General features: G+C 33.6%; 1 protein-coding gene and 1 pseudogene across 1 annotated transcript; one reads left to right on the top strand and one right to left on the bottom strand.

Moving 5' to 3' along the window:
• Positions 1–54: 54 nt before the first annotated feature.
• LOC107013321 lies at positions 55–680 on the top strand (annotated as a pseudogene).
• A 7,724-nt stretch (positions 681–8,404) lies between these two features.
• Positions 8,405–9,112, bottom strand: LOC107013320. Its single transcript, XM_015213259.1, has 3 exons — positions 8,900–9,112; positions 8,759–8,765; positions 8,405–8,676 (listed from the first exon to the last, which is right to left on the bottom strand). The coding sequence occupies exons 1-3, from the start codon at positions 9,110–9,112 to the stop codon at positions 8,405–8,407; spliced, it is 492 nt and encodes a 163-aa protein (XP_015068745.1).
• Positions 9,113–19,640: the final 10,528 nt, after the last annotated feature.

The raw sequence follows: 19,640 nt of genomic DNA, 5'->3' as shown, positions 1-19,640 counted from the left end.
TATATATATATATATATATATATATATATATATATATAGAACAAAGTTCCATATATGTATCAATCTTCATTTCTGTGTGTTTGAGTTGTAAACATAGAAAAAAATCACCATGGAAAACAACTTAAAGAAATCAACAATGAATACATGTCAATCCGGTACGTACCCAACAGTGCCGCAGCTTAAACTTGAGAAGAAGCAAGAACAATTGGAGATCTTTTGAAATCCCAACGGAGAGAAATGGAGAACGTTATTGATTTCAAGAGCAACTTGTTAATTTCCCCTAACCGCATCAAGAAGATCATGAAGACGAACAAGGATGTCCGAATGATCGCTGATGAATCACCTGTTTTGTTGGCTAAGGCATGTGAGTTGTTCATTCAAGAACTCACTCTTCGTTACTTGTTTTAAATTGAGGAAAATCACCGATACACTCTGAAGAAGGATGATGTCACTGATGTGATTAGGCAAACTTACCCTTTGGATTTCCTTCTTGATAATGATGCTAAAGCTATTGGAGGCACCACACCAAGTGTTGTGTCATTCTATGCTGCCGGAGGAAGCAATGGAAGTACATGATGATAATCTTGATCATCAAAGGTAACGTTCTCATTCTTGAATTAACACCTGTAAGGTTACAAAAAGTATTGATAACATGCTATGTTTGATTATGCAGGTTCTGATGTATGTTCAGTATCCAACTCGTGATTAGTGGTTCTTCTGATTAGCGAGCAGCAGTATTGGTGAATCCTCGTCACTTTGAGGACAAGTACCCTTATCTTTCTTTTTAGTTATTACTTTCAGTTTAAAATATTTGGATTTATTAACTAGGCGTTTATCCTAGAAACTCATACTAGTTAAGTCTTACAGACAGTCAAATCAATATATATTCTGCTGTTATTTCTTTCCGGCTATCAGTCTATCTCAATGTTATGGGCTCTATATAGATATTTCAGATTTATCTTCTGCATTTAGGTTTCAATTTTCTATTGATTAATGCTTATTTTAGTGTCATGCCACGATATGAGGTTAGCTTGGGGTCCCTTGTGGCTTTTAGCACCTTATCGGGTCTAGGGGCTATCTCGGAGCGTGACATAAGATCCTAAGCTTACAAAAAAATTATTGGTTTATAAAAGTTCTAAACTTCACCAATTATTCTATTAGTTTAATCTTGATTTATCAAGATATAATCCATTGTCTAAGACAGACCTAATTCGATGTATTGTATACATACTTGAAAGTTGAAAACCCATCAAAGTTTCTTAATATTTTTTCCATCATTTTTTTACAGTATGTGGATGATTATTGGAAAATAAGTGTAACACCCTGGAAAATTTTGAGTGAAGCCTTAAATCATCCTTTCTAGTGAGTAAGTTTTTGTCAGAGAAATTAAAATTTTTTTAGTATTAGTTAAGTTCAATAGATGTATCGCCTTGATTTCTATAAGAACTAAATTGGAAATAACAGAAATCTCAAATTTGGAGAGTCAAGCTAAGTATGAGTTTTAGGTCAACTTCAAATAAACGTAAGTACTAGCACAGGATGATTTAGGTATCCTACAATATACCTTAGGAAATATCTTTGAATTATATTTCCAACGCCACCATGTTTGTTAAGTTTCGAGTTCGGATCAGTGAGATATGACCTTTTGAAAGTTAGGTTGTCCAGTTAAGGAGAGTTAGCCAAAAATAATGAGGGGTATTTTGGTCTTTTCCTTACCCAATCAGATTTAATTCGCTTTTAATAATATTTAAGGGTACAATCCTATTAGGATCAGTTTTATAATCCTAATATACGGTTAGGATTTTAGTTGAGAGTTCAAGAAGAGAAAAAAAGAGAGAGGAGGAGAAAGAACAAAATGATCGCCAAGAACCTATTTCTAAAAGGTATGTGAGATTCCATAGTGTTGAGTTTGTTCACCCACGCGCCAAATATATTATTTCAGCGTAAATTTGTTCTTGAAATTTAAGGATTTAAGTTTTTGATGAGTTCTTGTTAAGTGCTCTTGAAGTTTCCTTATCGATTAAGTTTTAATAAAAGATTCTAATAACGTAAACTTTAAATGATCATATCTATTAGAACATTAAGATTTACGTGTGACATAACCTATAAAAGTAAAGGTAATTGAATCTACTTTTCAACACCATCAATTTTGCATCAAACCAATTTTTGAGCAAAAAGTTATGACTATTATAATAACCTATACAGTGATGTTACGAATTAGCCGACGGAAAAATATTAAAAATAGTTGATTTTGTCTTTTTAACTTCAAGAAAACCATAAATGAATTTATTGACTAATAAAAGACTCAAAACAATTAGATTTTCATGTTCACTAATTAAACTTCTTGGCCATAGAGATTTGAAGAAACTAATTCAAGAATCTCATGAAAGGTTTGTTGATTGTTTACCTTAAAGCTAGGGTTTCAAGGCTTCTAGTCAAGCTCTTCTTCAAGATTATTCAAGAATCTTGTTCTTCTAGGTATGTAAGGATATCACAGTGTTGGATTAGTTCGTTCTCACGCCCTACATCTACTTTTATATCAGTAAAAGAGTAATATAGGATACTTTCCATAGATTTGAGTATTCTTAAGATAAATTGATTTAGAGTTCTTGAATTCATGTTCTTTTAAAGGTTCTATTCCTAATTATTGAATTTCTATATTGTTATTAAGACCCTTCATGTCATGAATCATAAATCTTGAATTCATAATTCGCATTCAAGAGAGAGTTAAGTAGAGTTCAAAGGAAGCCTTTGAGTTAAATTGTGAATCCTGTGAGATCCATCATCGATCTGAGTTAAGTTTTTAGTAAATAAGTATGATAATAAGAAGAGTCGTATACATTAGTTCCTTATTGATAATTTGACCCTTGAGCCGATTCGTTCATGCCCATAACTTCCGCATGAAATCCACCAGTTGAGTACCTTTGAGAGCAGTAGTATCTTTAAGTTCTAAGTCTTGAGTATTGAGTTCCTAATCCCCTATGAGACTATATTTATAATCATGACACTATTACATGATACCCATGAAGTCCTTGAGTTGAATTGTTCATTTCTATAATCCCGCATGAACCCTTTAAGTCGAACAGTCTTGAGATGAGAAGTATATTTGAGTCCTTGAGTTGAGTAGTCCATGCTCGTACCCTTTGAGTTGAGAATTCTTGAAATGAGTAGTACCACTGAAGTTCTTGAGTTCCAAGTATTGATATCTATCTATAGGTATTGAAAACCTTGCATCGAGTCATTCACGTCCATAATTTGGCATGAACTATATTTTAAGAAGTCTTTTACTAATGTTTTAACTTTGCTTTAAGACTTAAGCTTTGAGTTGAGTAAACAGTGAAAGTAAAGTTCATTTTCATTAAAATAATATATGGGAACTAAGTATTCCCAAGAGTAAATGTTGTCACATGTAAGATAAGAGGAAATTGAGATTTCCAAAAGAGTTTTGAGCAAGAAAGGGAACATCGATTCCAAGAGAGCTTTTAAGCTAAGTTTTTAAGGTAATTATATCAATCACCAAAAGAAGTATGTCTTTAAACATAAGAGATAATATCATATATTGAGAATAGTATTGGGCACCGATATGGGGGAGAGTTCAGACAACTCACAACCCCATAAACCATGTAGCCACCATGGGTAGAAAAGGGTCATACCTTTAGATGATTCCTTAGTACTTTTTAGCATAGACCACTGGATTGTTCTCGGTTAGAGAAATTCCCACAATAGTATTTTGTATTCATATATACATTATAGATATTTATACTTCCATATACAAGTAGATTTTATATTGTATCCTTGCATACAAATTAATGGATGGTTCTCTGTTAGAAAAACTCCCACAATAGTATTTTGTATTCGTATATACATTATAGATATTTGTATTTTCATAAAAAAGTAGAGTTTATATTGTATCCTTTCATACAAACGAAGTATAATGTATTCTTAAATATACTGAGTTGCTTTCAATTATTTTTAAAGGTTTTCCGTATATTGCATCTCTTGTTGTTTCTTTATACTGAGTTGAATATCTTATTATTGAGTTGTGACTTATTTCACTGAGTTGAATATTTAATCTTTAAGTTGAGTATCTTATTCCTGAGTTGAGTGAGTTCATAAGAGGTAAGCATGTTTCCTTTTTATCAAGTTCAAGATTATGTTTATGCTTTAGAATTCCCCTTACATGCTCGTAAATTCCATGCATTGAGTCATTCGGCCTGCATCTTTGATGATGCAGACACATGTATTCAGGATCATAAACAGGAGCTTCGTTGATACATCCAAGAGTTCGAGTAAGCTATGGTGAGCCTTCTTGTTTTCGGAGGATTTCATTTACTTTTTAGTTTAGCCAGGATGTCATGGATCTTGTCCTGACTTCTATCTTTGACATTTAGAGGATCCATAGATAGTTAGTGTAGTTGAGAAGTCTATATCATTTATCTTATTAAATTTTTTGAAGATATAAATGCCTATGTTATGGCGAGTTGAATATATTATTATTATTCAGAGTTAATTTTTCAACTAAAGCTTTGTATTTGAGTTATTGATTTTATTCAGTTTTTAAGTTTTGTATGCTTAAGATAGTCCTCCGCTTGAAGTCAGCAGGATGAGGGTTCGCTTGGGGACTACCAATGGTTTTCGAGTGCCGGACACGTCCAGGGTGTAGGCTTAGGTCATGACAATAAGATGTGGATATCTCAAAATTAAAAGAAATATTAATGTTAGGTTCATTTGTTAATAACTTGATATAATTAGTACTTAATATGATAATTATCTAAGAATTTTATTGTTACATCATATAAAATTGTAACAAAACTCCATTGATAGGCTTGTATGTAGTTTTTTTTTTGGTTTCTCACTCAATGTCCAGTATTCACATATTTAGAGCCTAATGAAAGCTTAATTCACGCTAGTAAGTCTATCATTTATGGTAAAATTCTCTCTAAAAGACTTTTGTCATGCCTTTATTCTTTGGCCACCTTTCCTACATTAATGTTCATTATTTTCTATGATCTTTGGGCATTGCATGCAAGCTTTTTCATCTTTTCACATGATATTATTGATTTTTATCGGTTCGATTATCGATTTATCAGTTGTTGATTGATATTGGTTTGATTATCGATTTATTAGTTATTAGTTGTTATCCCTTCGGTTATCATTTTATCAATCATTAGTTTGATTATTGGTTAACCATATCCTCCCCCCGCTTCCCAAGTAGCTTCCTCGATAGATTGATTCCTCCAAAGGACTTTGATTGATGCTACCTCTTTTGTTCTTAACTTGTGAACTTGGCGATCTAGAATCTAAACAGAAATCTCCTCATAAGATAAGATATTCTTGATCCCAATATCTTCGGTTGGTATGATAAAGGAAGGATCGCATACGCACTTTTTCAATATGGAGACGTGAAAAACGGGATAAAATGCAACTAACTCTTGTGGTAGATCCAAATCATAAGCTACATTACCTGTCCTTTTGATATTCTGTAAGGGCCCATGTACCGGGGACTAAGCTTCCCCTTCTTACCAAATCTTTTGAAACCCTTTATGGGTGAAACTTTCAAATATGCCTAATCATTTACTTCAAACTCAACTTTCTTCTCCTAACATTAGTATAGGATTTCTGACGACTTTGCATTGTTTTCAATCTTTCTTGACTCAATTTCACCTTCCCCATAGCTTGATGAACTAAATTTGGTCATATCGACCCTGCTTCACCAACTTCAAACCATCCATAGAAGATCTGCATCTTCTCCCCCCGAAAGAGCTTCATAAGGAGCCATTAGGATGCTAGAGTGGTAACTATTATTGTAATCAAACTCAATAAGAGGTAGGTAATCATACCAATCACCTTTGAAATAAATCAGACAAGCCCTCAGTATGACCTGTAAGGTCTGAATAGTGTATGCTTCACCATCTTCTTGAGGATGAAAAGCAGTACTCAAGTTCACCTTTGAACCCAAGCCTTTCTGGTATGACTTCCAAGACTATGTGGTATATTGTGCACCCCTATCTGATATAATTGAAAAAGGACTTCATGAAGTCTTACCACCTCCTGAATATACAATCTAGCATAATCCTCTGCTGAATGGATAGTCTTTACCGGAAAAAAGTGGGTTGATTTGGTTATTCGATCCACAATCACCCAAATAGAATCAAGCTTCCTGCAAGACCTTGGCAAACTTGTAATGTAATCTATGTTTATAATCACCCCCTTCCATTCTAGAAGTTCTATATTCTGAGACAAACCACCGGTCCTTTGATGCTTTTTTCAAACTTTTTGGCAATTTGGACACTTAGCAACAAACTTTGCAATGCCCTTCTTCAAGCTACTCTACCAATAAAGTTCTCTGAAATTGTGATACCTCTTTGTGGAACCCCGAGAATGGAATATCTGGAGCTATGATATATCTCCATGATCCTCTCTTGGAGTCCATCAACCATAGATACACACAATCTACATTGATATCTCAATACGCCATCTCACCTTATTTAAAAGCTAATACTTTTTGCTTATGGACATTCTCCAGGGTCTTCGTCTTGATTGTCTTTAACTTCTGATACTAATGATGATTCATCCCTTTTCATCATCACTACTCTCCCTTTTGTGGAATCCATTAGTCGGACTCTCAATCGTGCAAGTCTACGCACATCTTTTACTAACTCTCTCTTTTCTTCCTCGACATGGGCAGTACTACCCATAGATAACCTGATTAAAGAATTATCAACAACATTATCCTTAGATGGGTGATAAAGAATACTCATGTCATAATCCTTGAGTAATTCCAACCACCTCCTTTGTGTGAGATTAAGCTATGTCTGAGTAAACACATACTGAAGGCTCTTCCGGTCGGTGAACACATCCACATGAACAACATAAAGATAATGGCGCCATAGTTTCAAAGCAAATATTACAACAGCCAACTCTAAGTCATGGGTTGGGTAATTCCTCTCATGGACATTAAACTATTTGGAGGCATAAGCTATAACCTTGCCATTTTGCATTAATACACAACCCAAACCAACTCTAGACGCATTAAAATATCCAACAAAGCCTTGCGTAACTTATGGTAAGGTCAATATTGGGGCGGTAGCCAACCTCTTTTTCAATTCCTAAAAGCTTTTCTCACAAGCTTCAGACCATTAAAACTTCACTATTTTGTGAGTCAACTTGGTCAAAGGAGACGATATAGACGAGAAACCTCTACGAACCTTCTATAATATCCAACCAAACCCAAGAAACTCCTAATATCAGTTGGAGATGTGGGCCCAGGCCAACTCTACACTGCCTCTATCTTTTGGGTATCAACTCTAATTCATCACCGAAAACTATGTGGTCCAAGAACGCCCAAGACTCGAGCCAAAACTCACATTTAGAGAACTTAGCATATAACTCCTTATCTTTCAAAGTTTGATGAACTATTCTAAGCATGATCTTCTTCATTCCTCGTATATATTAGTATGTCATCAATGATGACGATAACAAACATACCTAAATAAGGTTTGGAAACTCTAATCATGAGGTCCATGAACGTTGTAGGGGCATTGGTCAAGTCGAACGACATGACCAGAAACTCATAGTGACTATAATGGGTCCTGAATGCTGTCATAGCAATATCACATTCCTTTACTTTCAAGTGATGGTAGCAAGACCTAAGGCGTCTCTTAGAAAAACATGAAGCACCCTGAAGCTGATCGAAAAGATCATCAATTCTAAAAAGAGGATACTTGTTCTTCATGGTAACCTTTTTCAACTGACGGTACCATCCTTTTTCTCACAAATACGACCAGAGCGCCACAAAATGAGACACTTGCTCGAATAAATTCCTATCAATGAGATCTTTCAATTGTTTTTTAAGCTCTTTCAACTCTGTTGGTGCCATTTTATATGACATAATAGATATGGGACAAGTATCTAGAAGAACATTTATAACAAAGTCTATCTCTCTCAGGAGCGACTCCAAGTAGATCATCTGGAAAAACTGAATAAGAGGTATCTCAACACTAGAGTCCTTAGCTCGGACTAAGTGATAGACACACCTCATTGGGACTAACTTTCTTTCCTTAAGGTAAGAAATACAATGACTCTTAGGCACTACTAAATTACTTTTCCACTCTAAGACTGGATCATTAGGAATTTTTAACTTGACAACTCGATTTCTACAATCTATTGACACATAACAGTCATGAAGTTAATCAATACCTAGAATGACATTAAAATATACCATGTCTAACTAAATTAAATTAACCATGGTGTCTTTGTGATTGATGGAAATGACACAATCAAGATATACTCGCTCAGCTAGAATAGACTCCCCAACAAGTGTAGAAATACAAAAGGGTTCACAGAGTTTCTCAGGAACAAGATCAAACTTATGCATAACATATAAGGTTACAAAAGATAAACTTTATCCTAGGTCTAGCAAAGCATAAACATCAAAAGTAAATACTTTGATCATACAAGTGACAATATTTGGAGAGTTCTCTTGCTCATGACGACTTGTGATTGCATAGAGGCGGTTTTCTCCTTCACCAGTACTGGAAGTAGCTTCTCTAGGTGCATCCCTATCTGGTGGAGCAACGGATGAAGATTGGGCTCTATTATCTTGATTTCCACTACCTTGCCTGTTCTTAGGGCACTCTTTTATGAAATGACCCTCTTGCCCACACTTGAAACAACCTGTCCATCACGACACTTACTTGGGTGAGTTATAGCACACCTAGCACATGCAAGAGCCATTTACATCCTTGTGCCACATTACCTTGAGACTGTGCAAGTATAGATCTGAAGTGTTAGGAATTTTGACCATTATATTCACTTTTATTTATGGGTGCAGGTGCACTAGTAGATGATGGAGCAGGTCCCTTTTTCTTTTGCTAAAAGGATTAACAGTTCACATTACTTTTTTGCTGCCGGACTCATTTCCTGTCTTAGCCTTCTTATTTTTGAATTCCTCCGTATATCTCAACTTCTCTTCCTTAACCTGCTGCATATAGACCATCAACCTTGATATATCCATATCCCTAATTAGCATCGCAGCTCTGCCCTCTTTTGTTGGTATATGGGACAACCCAGCCACAAACAGACTCATCATACTCCTCCTATCCGCAACCATTTTCAGAGCATAACAGTATTATTAGGTGATCTTCAACCCGTACTCATGAACACTCAAGGAATCCTGCTTAAGGGTAAGAAATTCTTGTACCTTAGCCTCTTGCAATTCTTGAGGGAAGAAACGCCCCAAGAAAGCCTCATTAAAACATGCCCAACTCACAGGTGATGCATCCTCTGCTCCACCCTCTTTCCTCTGGTCAAACCAAGTCCTAACAACATTCTTCAGTTGATATGCAACTAGTTCAATTTTCTCAGTATTGGCAACATACATAACTTCAAGTACCTTCTTTAGTTCCTCAAAAAACTCCCTGGATTCTCAATAGTTCTTGAACCAGTAAAACTTGAAGGATTCATCCTCATGAATTCCCCGATCCTTGAAGTATCAATCACTTCCTGTCTATATCCTGTATGTTTTGTCCAAAATGGTTAGTCATGGATTGACTTAGCATCCTTATCGCTTCCTTGAAATCAACATTAGTAACTTCCCCTTGAGGTGAACTTCAGGTGCATTGGGTACCCCTTACTCCTCAACATTCCCCCTAGCAGGATGACCTCAGACAGCTCTTTATGGAGGTATGATTAACTGAAAAACACAAGCAAGCAAAAATTAGAAAGAAACTTTTTTTAGATCAAACTCTAACGCACGAAATGAGTGTTAAAGAAGTGAGATAATTTTCCTAGGTGTTGCAGCCTCCTAATTATAGATGTGGTGTGCTTCACACCATTAACTAGGACTCTATAGACAAAACTTCACAGACTCCCTAGAACTCTTGAACTCTGGATCTGATACAAAGTTTATCACACCCAGAGCCTACACCCGGGACGTGGCTGGCCCTCGAGAACCATTTCTAGCCCCAAGCAAACCCTTGTTTGGCTTACTTACTCAGTGGAAGAATTAAACACAAGAATAGTATACAAAGGAACTGTGATACAAACTTAGAATATATTTTAAATAAACATTCAAGCTAGACAATCAAGTATCAAAACATATGCCAATACTAAAGTAGTGACAAATGAATTAACTAACTGACTATATTTATGAAGCCCCTAAACGATTAAGATAGATATCAGAACAGGACCACGATATCCTAATGAACTAATAAATAAAACTGAAAGAAGGATCCTAGTTACCTGCGTCTACATCATAAGACGATGCAGACCAACTGGCATCAGTACATTCAATGTACGAGTATGTGAGTTGGAATGCTAAACAAAACTTAAGCTTGAAAAGGATCTGAAAGGAACACTTACCTTGGGTTTACTCAACTCATGAATAACTCAACTCAAATGCAGTGTAAAAAAGTAAAAGTGCAATTTATACAAAGCATTTAAAACTGTAAATAACAACTCAATTTGTTAAAGATATGCAACAACAAACTCAAATTTACTCATATATAAAAATTAATATAGTTTCTATGGGAGATTCTCTAACTGAGAACCACCACTATAAGCTTAAGTAGGCCTGTGCAAAAACTGGGTCAAACCATTAACCCAAACCGATTTTCGGGTTATTGGGATAATGGTTCGGGTTAATGGGCTAATGGTTCGGGGCTCTGTTTAGGAAATTACTTTATTGGGTAATCGGTTTGGGGGTCGGGTTGGGAAGCCAAAATTTTGGGCTACCCGATATTCCGATAAGACCCATTATTATATTACAATTATTTTTTATTCCCAAATATCTAATTTACAATCCATTCCTGATTCCTCACTTCTCACGATTTAGGGTTCAATAGTTTTACAGCCGCCGCCCGCTCTCCTCTTACCTCCACCTCAGGCGACGACTACTCCACCTCAGGCGACGACTACTCTACCTTAGGCGACGACTACTCCACCTCCACTACTCCAGTCAGTCACTCAGGCCGCAGGCGTCAGACAAAAGGTAAAGAATTATGATTTTTAGTTATTCTACTTATTTGTTGTATATTAAAAGTTGCAGCGAATAAGATCATCGAGCCAGAGATCCATTGTACATTTCTTTTAGAGAAGCTGATAGGTTCCTCCAAAGTTTGAGATAAATCTTTTAAGTGTGAAAATGAATTAAAGGTTTGCCTTTGCAAAAAGTCAGTAAAAAGGCACCTCCAAGGCATATTAATGTACCAATAACTTTGGCTCTTCCACTTCTAGCTTTCATGTTAGTTGTCTCTAACCTGCCTAATCACAATCGTAGATTATAGAAATGCGCAAACTTGTAACTTTTTAAGGTATTAGTACTCCTTGAGACTCAGACATACCCGAAAAGTAATGCCATAAGGAATGTTACAACTGTAATTCTGTAATTGTCATTTAGTGATAAAATTTCCTCCTTTAAATGTGATTTGTTCATTTGTTGGTTGTAAGTTGTAACAAGCTCAAATTTCAGAATTTAAATTTGCTTCTTTGTGTGAACTGTTTACTGTGATGTGTCTAATCTTATATTGTCAAGTGTGTAAAAATATGATACTACTTAGCCTATTGTTTGTACTTTGTAGTTGTTTCTTTAATAAAACTACTTAGTGTTTATATCTTTTCGCAGCTTTGGTGAATGTACCATGGCTGAAAATATCATAATTGATAAGGTTATTGGTGAAAGTGGGGATTCTAATTCAAATGCAATAGATCAAAGTCAAACTATTGAGTCTAAAGTAAGGAAAGGAAGGAAAAAAAGATCTCGTGCGTGGGATCATTTTACTCGTAAAACTAAATCTGATGGAACTGAAAAGGCTGTTTGTAACTATTGTAATAAAGAGTATTTTGCTGACACAAAAGAACATGGTACAACGTCAATGCTTACTCATATAAACAAATGCACAAAGATGCCTTATGATATTGATATTAAACAATCAAGATTAGCATTTCAACCAATGATATGGGGTAACAATGGTGATGTAGTTGTCGTTCCATGGAAATTTGATCAAGAAGAGTGTAGAAAGGCATTGTGTTGTATGGTAATCATTGATGAGCTTCCTTTCAGATTTGTTGAAAAAGAAGGTTTTAAACAATTTATGAAAGTAGCACACCCTTGTTTCCACATTCCTTCCCGTACCACTGTGACTCGTGACTATTTTGATCTTTTTGATGAAGAAAAACGTAAGTTGATGGCTGTTTTTAACGAAACACAACAAAGTGTGTCTTTAACCACTGATACATGGACTTCCATACAAAGAATAAATTATATGGTCATTACTGCTCATTGGATTGATAAAAATTGGACTTTGCATAAAAGAATTGTAAACTTTTGTCCAATCACTAGTTATAGAGGTGAAGATCTTGGAAAGTCTATTAGTAAGTGCTTACATGAGTGGGGATCGCATCAAATTTTCACTGTAACAGTTGATAATGATGGTTCAAATAGTGTGGCAATAACTGAGTTGTCTATATTAACTAAATGGGAAACCAACTTAATGGGTGGTAGTCACCTTCATATTAGGTGTATGGCTCATATTGTAAATCTTATTGTTCAAGATGGTACAAAAGAAGCAAATGTGTCTGTTGAACGAGTTAGGCAAGCAGTGAGATACATCAGGCAATCTCCTGCTAGGTGGAAAAAGTTTCAAGAATGTTGAGAAGATGAAAATCTTGCTAAGAAGTCTTTATTCTTGGATGTTTCTACAAGGTGGAATTCCACCTACATGATGTTGAGCAGGGTTATTGAATATGAAGGGGCAATTGTAGAGTACGCCGATCGTGATATTGGCTTGGCACTATATCTTAAGTTTGTTGATAAAAATTCTATAGGTACACTTTTGAGTAGTGATTGGGAGGGAATAAAGAGAATTATAAAATTTCATGAAATATTTTTTAATCTTACTTTGAAGATATCTGGTTCACGATATGTTACATCAAATCTTTATTTTCTTGAAATTTGTCAAGTTGGTGTTTACTTGAGTCAACGATATCAAATAAAGATCAAGTTTTGGCTAAAATGGCAGAAAATATGAAGGAGAAATTTGAAAAATATTGGGGTAATGCTGAAAAAATGAATAAGATGGTTTTCATACCATGTGTTTTAGATCCTCGTCATAAATTTAGCACTCTTGGCTTTGCACTTAAGAAGATGTTTGGAGAAAAAGGAGCTGCTATAAAAAATGATGTGCGAACGTACATGGAAGCTTGGTTTAATGAGTGTACAAACCCCATTTCAAATGATAAAAGTGGCCAATTTTCTTCAACTGGGGTGGATACTTCTATTTCTAGTTCTGTAGGAGAATTTGGAATTTTTTTTGAGGAATTACATAAACATAAATCAGAAAAGGGAGGTGCAAGTTCAAAGGCAGAATTAGTTAAATATCTTGATGAAGAAACTGAAATTGAAAAATCAGATTTGATGTATTGCTTTGGTGGAAAGTTAACTCACCTAGATTTCCATTTCTTTCTGAGATGGCTAGAGATGTGTTGGCTATTCCCGTTTCAAGTGTGGCGTCTGAATGTGCTTTTAGTACTGGAGGGTGCATAATTGATTCATTTAGGAGTTCATTAACTTCTAGATTGGTACAAGCTCTAGTGTGCCTTCAAGATTGGCTTTGGAGTGAACCACAACCCATAAGTATTGAGGAAGATTTAGATTTTCTTGAGCAACTTAAAGAAGGTAATAAAAGAATCTCATTGATGTTAAATTGTGAATATGTTTATTTAATTCTTTTATTGTTAAAGTCTTGATCCTTGACTTGTTATCATATTTCTCTTTAGATTTTGCTAAACTTGGAAAAGAACTTTGCATTGATGACATGTAAAATTGGAGGAAGGAAGGTATATACATGTGTTATCTTGTCTGTGTCTAATTTATGATTGATCTAATACTCTCTGTTTCTTTGTTAATCAGATTCCATCATTCCTCGACTTCATGGTTCTAATGCTGGATCACTTGTTTGGAATCACTATGAAAAACATGAAGAAAATGAAGATGGATCGTGGACAGTAAAATGTATTCATTGTGGTTGTGCTTATTACAATTCATGCAATACTGGGACTGCCTTCTTAAGAAGGCATGTTAAGGGTTGTTTGGAAAACAGGAACCAGAATCGTCAACTCTCGAGGATTGATGACTAGTTATTATGTTGTTTACTTGAACATGAACTATTAGAACTATGTTTAGACTCAACTTTCAGGTTGTGTAACTGTTGCCTGCTATTTTGGATTTGTGTGTCTGTGTGGGTTGTGGCAGGCTAGAATTGTGTTGAATTTTTTACTTCTGTAATGTTTCAACTTGCATGCTTGTAGCTTGTACTGTTGGCTATTTTTATGTTGCAGTTTGTTGCTGCTTTATTAGGTTATTTTATTATGAGATTTCATATTTGTGTTGGAAAGTATATAGTGTTAACTGTTAAGTGATGAATGTTGACGACTTGACGACTAGTTAATTGTAAAGTGTTGAATGTTATAGTTGACGTATTGTGTGGCTGTTGGCAGTAACCAGTAAGCCTATTATTGTTGTGACATATTGTGTACTTGTATGAGTTGTTGGCTTGCAAGTTGCAAGTATTGATGGCTTGATCCTTGATGAGTTGATGTTGTGTTGAACAAGGAGGAGCAGGACTGCAGGATAAAGACAAAGGTGAAACTTGAAAGGTAGTTGTTGTATTAGTAATATGAAAGACAATTTGCAATTTTGCAATTCCTTTTTGTTGTTGTTGTTGCTTATACATAACTTTTCCTTTTGCCAGATTGCAGTCTTCAGGCCCTAAGGACCAAGGCAGCCGTTGAGACAGAATCTTTTCCAAATATGGCTGCATCTTCTTCTTCTTCTCGGTTACTTCGTAGTTCGTGGTAACTGTTAAGGGTCTTTACTTGCTTTGAAATTGATAGACAAATCAGGTGCAAAGAGAGTTGCGTGCATCCAAGCACTAAAGGGAAAGAAAGGAGCAAGATTAGGAGACACAATAGTTTGATCATCAATTAGAAAACTGCATGAGATCTTTTTTTCCTACATCTTCAAACTTTGATGATTTGTTAAATGAGTTTTCACTTTCTGCATGCAAATTGCAATTCTGTAGACTTAATTAGTTTAATTACATCATCTTCAAATTTTCATGTGATTTTTATTTTAAAAATTTGTATGATATGTTAATGGTTAACCCGATAACCGAATCGATAAGAGTCAATAACCGATTAACCGATAACTGATAAACCGATAACTTAATGGTTCTTTAATGGTTTAGCTAGTCTACAAACCGATAACCGATAAGCAAAACCGACAATATTCAAAATCAAACCGAACCAATCGATATGCAGCCATAAGCTTAAGTGGTGATACAACGTGTTGCCCACGCTGCCAAAACTGTCCTATACTTAATCGTCATATAGGACGTCTTAACTAAGTGGATTCACTAGTCTAATCTAAAAAGCATCTTAAGGAGTCATCTAAAAAGTATGATCCTTTACTACCCATAATGGCTACATGGTTTCTGGAGACTTGAGTTAATATGAACTCGCATCCCCATATCGATGCTCAATACTACTTCCAAAATATACTTAGCTCCTAAGTTTTAAAACAACTTCTTTTCCCTTATAACTTTTGGAGAAATGAACTCAATTATTTACTCTTTGGTTTACTTGAGCTTTAAGTCTTTAAAACAAAGTTAAAACATTTGTGAAAGACTTATGAAAACTTTAAGAACTTCTTTTGACTTTATTATTAACTTCTAGACTTGACTCTGAACTTTCTTAAATTGAATTATGGATTCAAGAATTGTGATTTATGATAGAAAAGATCTCATGATGTTTAGGAGTGTTTTATGATAGTTATACATGAAAAAAGATCAACAAATCAATGTCTAAGGACAGGTCCGTGACGCGGAGAAGAATTTAAATTTTTGTCGCAAAAATAATTTCTGAGGTAGAACGGTCTATGAGCGCTCTGTGTAGGATTTTTTCCCAAATCTGGGGAGCAAGTCCACAATGCAGAGCCAGTGCCTAGATTTACCTGACTAACTTTCTTTTTCATTTTCCAACCCCAATATGCCTAAACTCGGTTCTTTTCCCCAAATTCTTTTTAGATACAGAAACCCAATAAAAGTAACTAAGAATATAACTCTAATACACTCAATAATTTGATGTAATGATCTCAGAAACTACTCATTTTCAGCCCAGCTCAAGAACAATAGCAAATTCAAGAATACAGATTAAGAACATCAACTTTCAAACTCTTTTAGGATGAATTCACGCTGAAATAAATATGTTCTGCATGTGGGTGAGTGAACTCAACGTTATGAAAGCCTCACATAACTTTTAGGATTGAATCCTTGGTGAAAACTACACGAAAATCTCCAAAAAGTCAACGAATTTTGAACTTTTTCTTCTCCTTTCTTCTCTTTTCTCTTTTTTCCAAGCCCTCGCGTGAACTTCAACTTTTCTAAACCGGTATTACCAAAAATAAAATAAAACAATTGAGCAAGGAAAATACTAAAATACCCTTCCAAAATTCGGATTAGACTTTTCTTATCTAAACAACCCAACTTCTAAAGGGCATATCTCACTTATTCTAACTCGAAATTGCGCAAACTCGGTGGCGTGGAAAAACTAATTAAACGGACTTTCCTAAGGTATATGGAAACTCACCTAAATCATCCTGATCTAAGAGTTACAGTCGTTTGAATTTGACCAAAAACTCAACTATAACACGCTTAATAATTTCCAGATTTTTTTTATACTTTAAAAAATTACTTGTTCCTCTTTTATATTCCTTTTTTTTGTTCTTTCTGATTACGGGGTGTTACATAAAGCTATCATAACTATGTTAGAGGAGATTAGGCACAAGATAATGGACACAAATGTTGCAATGAGGCAATTTGCTGAAACTTGGATCTCAGGTGTCTCTCCACTAGTACGTGAAGAGAACAAAGATCTTGCTAGATTTTATGAGGTTAGATTTAATGGTGATATTGGATATGAAATAAAAAATGGTCAGTACATGCATATTGTTGATATAAGGAAGAAGACATATACATGTAGAACATGGCAATTGAGGGGCATACCATGACAATATTTTGTGCTTGCATATAACACAAAGGCATAGAACCTGAACATAAAGCGGTACATTGGCATAGCAAAGAGACTTTCTTGAAGACTTATAACCACTCTCTCAAGTCAATACCAAATATGAAAATGTGGCCGCACACTAGTGGTATAGTGATTGAACCTCCTGAACCAAAAGTCATATCTGACAGGCCACCAAAGTGCAGAAGAAAGGCAAAGAAAGACTAAAAGTGGTTATTTTAATTTATTGAGAATTCCAAAAGATATGGTAGGGCTCAATAAAATTATGTGTTCGGATGTGTATTTATTTTGCAAGGATATGTATCTTTAAATTAAGGTACTATATATGTCAACAAGTAGCATCAATTTTGCAAGCTTTTCTAGTTTTAACTTGTGACTTGTTCTTTTGTGGTATGTTTTGATTTTTATTTTATAACACAAAAAGTCCATTGTATATATACTATTTAAACTCCACCATTTACAATACAAAAAATTATGTTACTACGTTTTTGAAATAAACGTGCAATGCACGTTTCCAAAAATTATTAACAATAATAATAATTTATATAATAACGATAATAATAATAATAATAAAATAATAAAAAGCAAATTTATATTTTGTTTTGTAGGATAATGAAAGAAAGAGATGAACTTTTTTAAAGAAGTTAATATATTTCTATTGATATGTGTATAAATATAATCATAATTCTCTTTTGTTTATTTACTGTATTAAGTAAGGTATTTACGGGTCGGTTTCGATCGGTTAATGATAAAAATTAAAATTAAATTAAATTAATTGGTTTTAAAATTATCAGAACTAACCAAACCAAATATAATATAATATACATTTACCCGTTTGGTGGTTATTGATTTCGATTTGATTTGTTCAGTTAATCGATTATTAACCATACACAAAAATTAAAAAAATAATTCAATCAAAATTGAAAAAGTGATAATAATCCATTCAATACAAAAACCATTAGAATGACTTAAATTACCAAACTTTCGATCATTGAATTTACTATCAATAAAGGTTAAAGAATTCATTATATTAGCCTAGAAGGAAGAAACAATAACATTTTCAGTCCCACAAAGAAGTGTCATAGACACTCATATTCATGAATTCAATACGATAAATATTTTCACATTGAGAATTCTTGCTTTCCATAAGTAAAGTATAAAGAAATTTCAATGAAAACATAGATAAGATCTTTAAAATTGTTTAGAAAAACAATATATTAAGTATGTATGTTAATAAGATATATGTATAGAATTCTTCGGTTCGGTTCGATTATTTCTTTGATTTTTCTTTCAATAAAATCATAACCAAATCAAATACTATCGATTTTCAAAAATAAAAAATCAAACCAAATCAAATCCCAATAAAATCAATTTTATTTTTCCGTTTAGATTTAATTTTTTAATTTAGATTGATTTTTATCCAAACCATAAACACTCAATATTAAGAATATAAATTATAATTTTCTATTTTTTTTTCTCTAATAAGATACACTTTAAAGCCTTTTTTCTACATTAAAAAAAAACTTTAAAAGTGTCCAACAACGTCAACTATTACTGCAAAAATAATAAATGAAGAGGGTAAAACACACCCACGAGATCTCCTTGATTAATTTTTGTTACGCCCTTTTTTTTTCTCTCAATATTTTTTTTTGATTTTATTGTTTGAAAGAAAAAGAGTTTTTTCAATTAAAGTGACGTTTTGAAAAGGGATAATTATTATTTAGAGTCGCCACTTGAAATTGAGTTTTGGTGTTCCAAGTCACCTTATTTAAATCCCTGATCAAAAGGAAATTTGACTCGTTTATTGGTCTGCAAACTAGAAATCCGGGTAAGGAATTCTGTTGACCGAGGGGAAGGTGTTAGGCACCCCTCGAGTCCCGTGGTTCTAGCATGGTCGCTTCATTGACTTTGATATGACTAGACTTAATTTTGAATATTATATTATTTAACTTAATAATAAAAATGTTTTTACTTTATTCTTTCATTTATTTTAAACCTTTTAAAAACTCGTCTTATTTATTTTAAATCTATTGAAAATAATTTTATTATTTTTGTATATGTGTCCATTTAAAATTTGAAGCACTCATATTTATTTATTTATTATTTATTTTATTATTATTATTATTATTTATTTATATATATATATTTAATGTTATTATGTGTAGAATTTATATAGGTGTTTAATAGTTAGAAATAAGAATTTGTGTAGGAAAAAGATTTTTAGAGTTCAAGTTAATTTAGAATTGTATTTATTTATTTATTAGATAAAAAATAAGAAAAATAAATAAATTTTATAAGATTTGAAGTTAGTTTTTATCAAGAAATCCTAAATAGATTAGGAATGTTATTTTTTTTAATGAAACAAAATTTTCCCTTTTTTAAAAAAATCTTTTTTTTCTCTTTTTTTTTTCTGCACGTTTTTATTTTATTTTAGATTTTATATATATTTTTTTGTTTTCTATAAATCTGTTTCTCTCTCTCTCTTTTTTAATTTTATTTTATCATTATTTTTATTTTTATTATTATTTTATAGATTTTGTCTCTTTTTTTTTCAAATT

Source organism: Solanum pennellii, chromosome 3, assembly GCF_001406875.1.
Source record: "Solanum pennellii chromosome 3, SPENNV200".
NCBI lineage: Eukaryota > Viridiplantae > Streptophyta > Magnoliopsida > Solanales > Solanaceae > Solanum > Solanum pennellii.
Note: the sequence above shows the minus strand (reverse complement) of the source record. Positions and strands in the feature narration are given on the sequence as shown.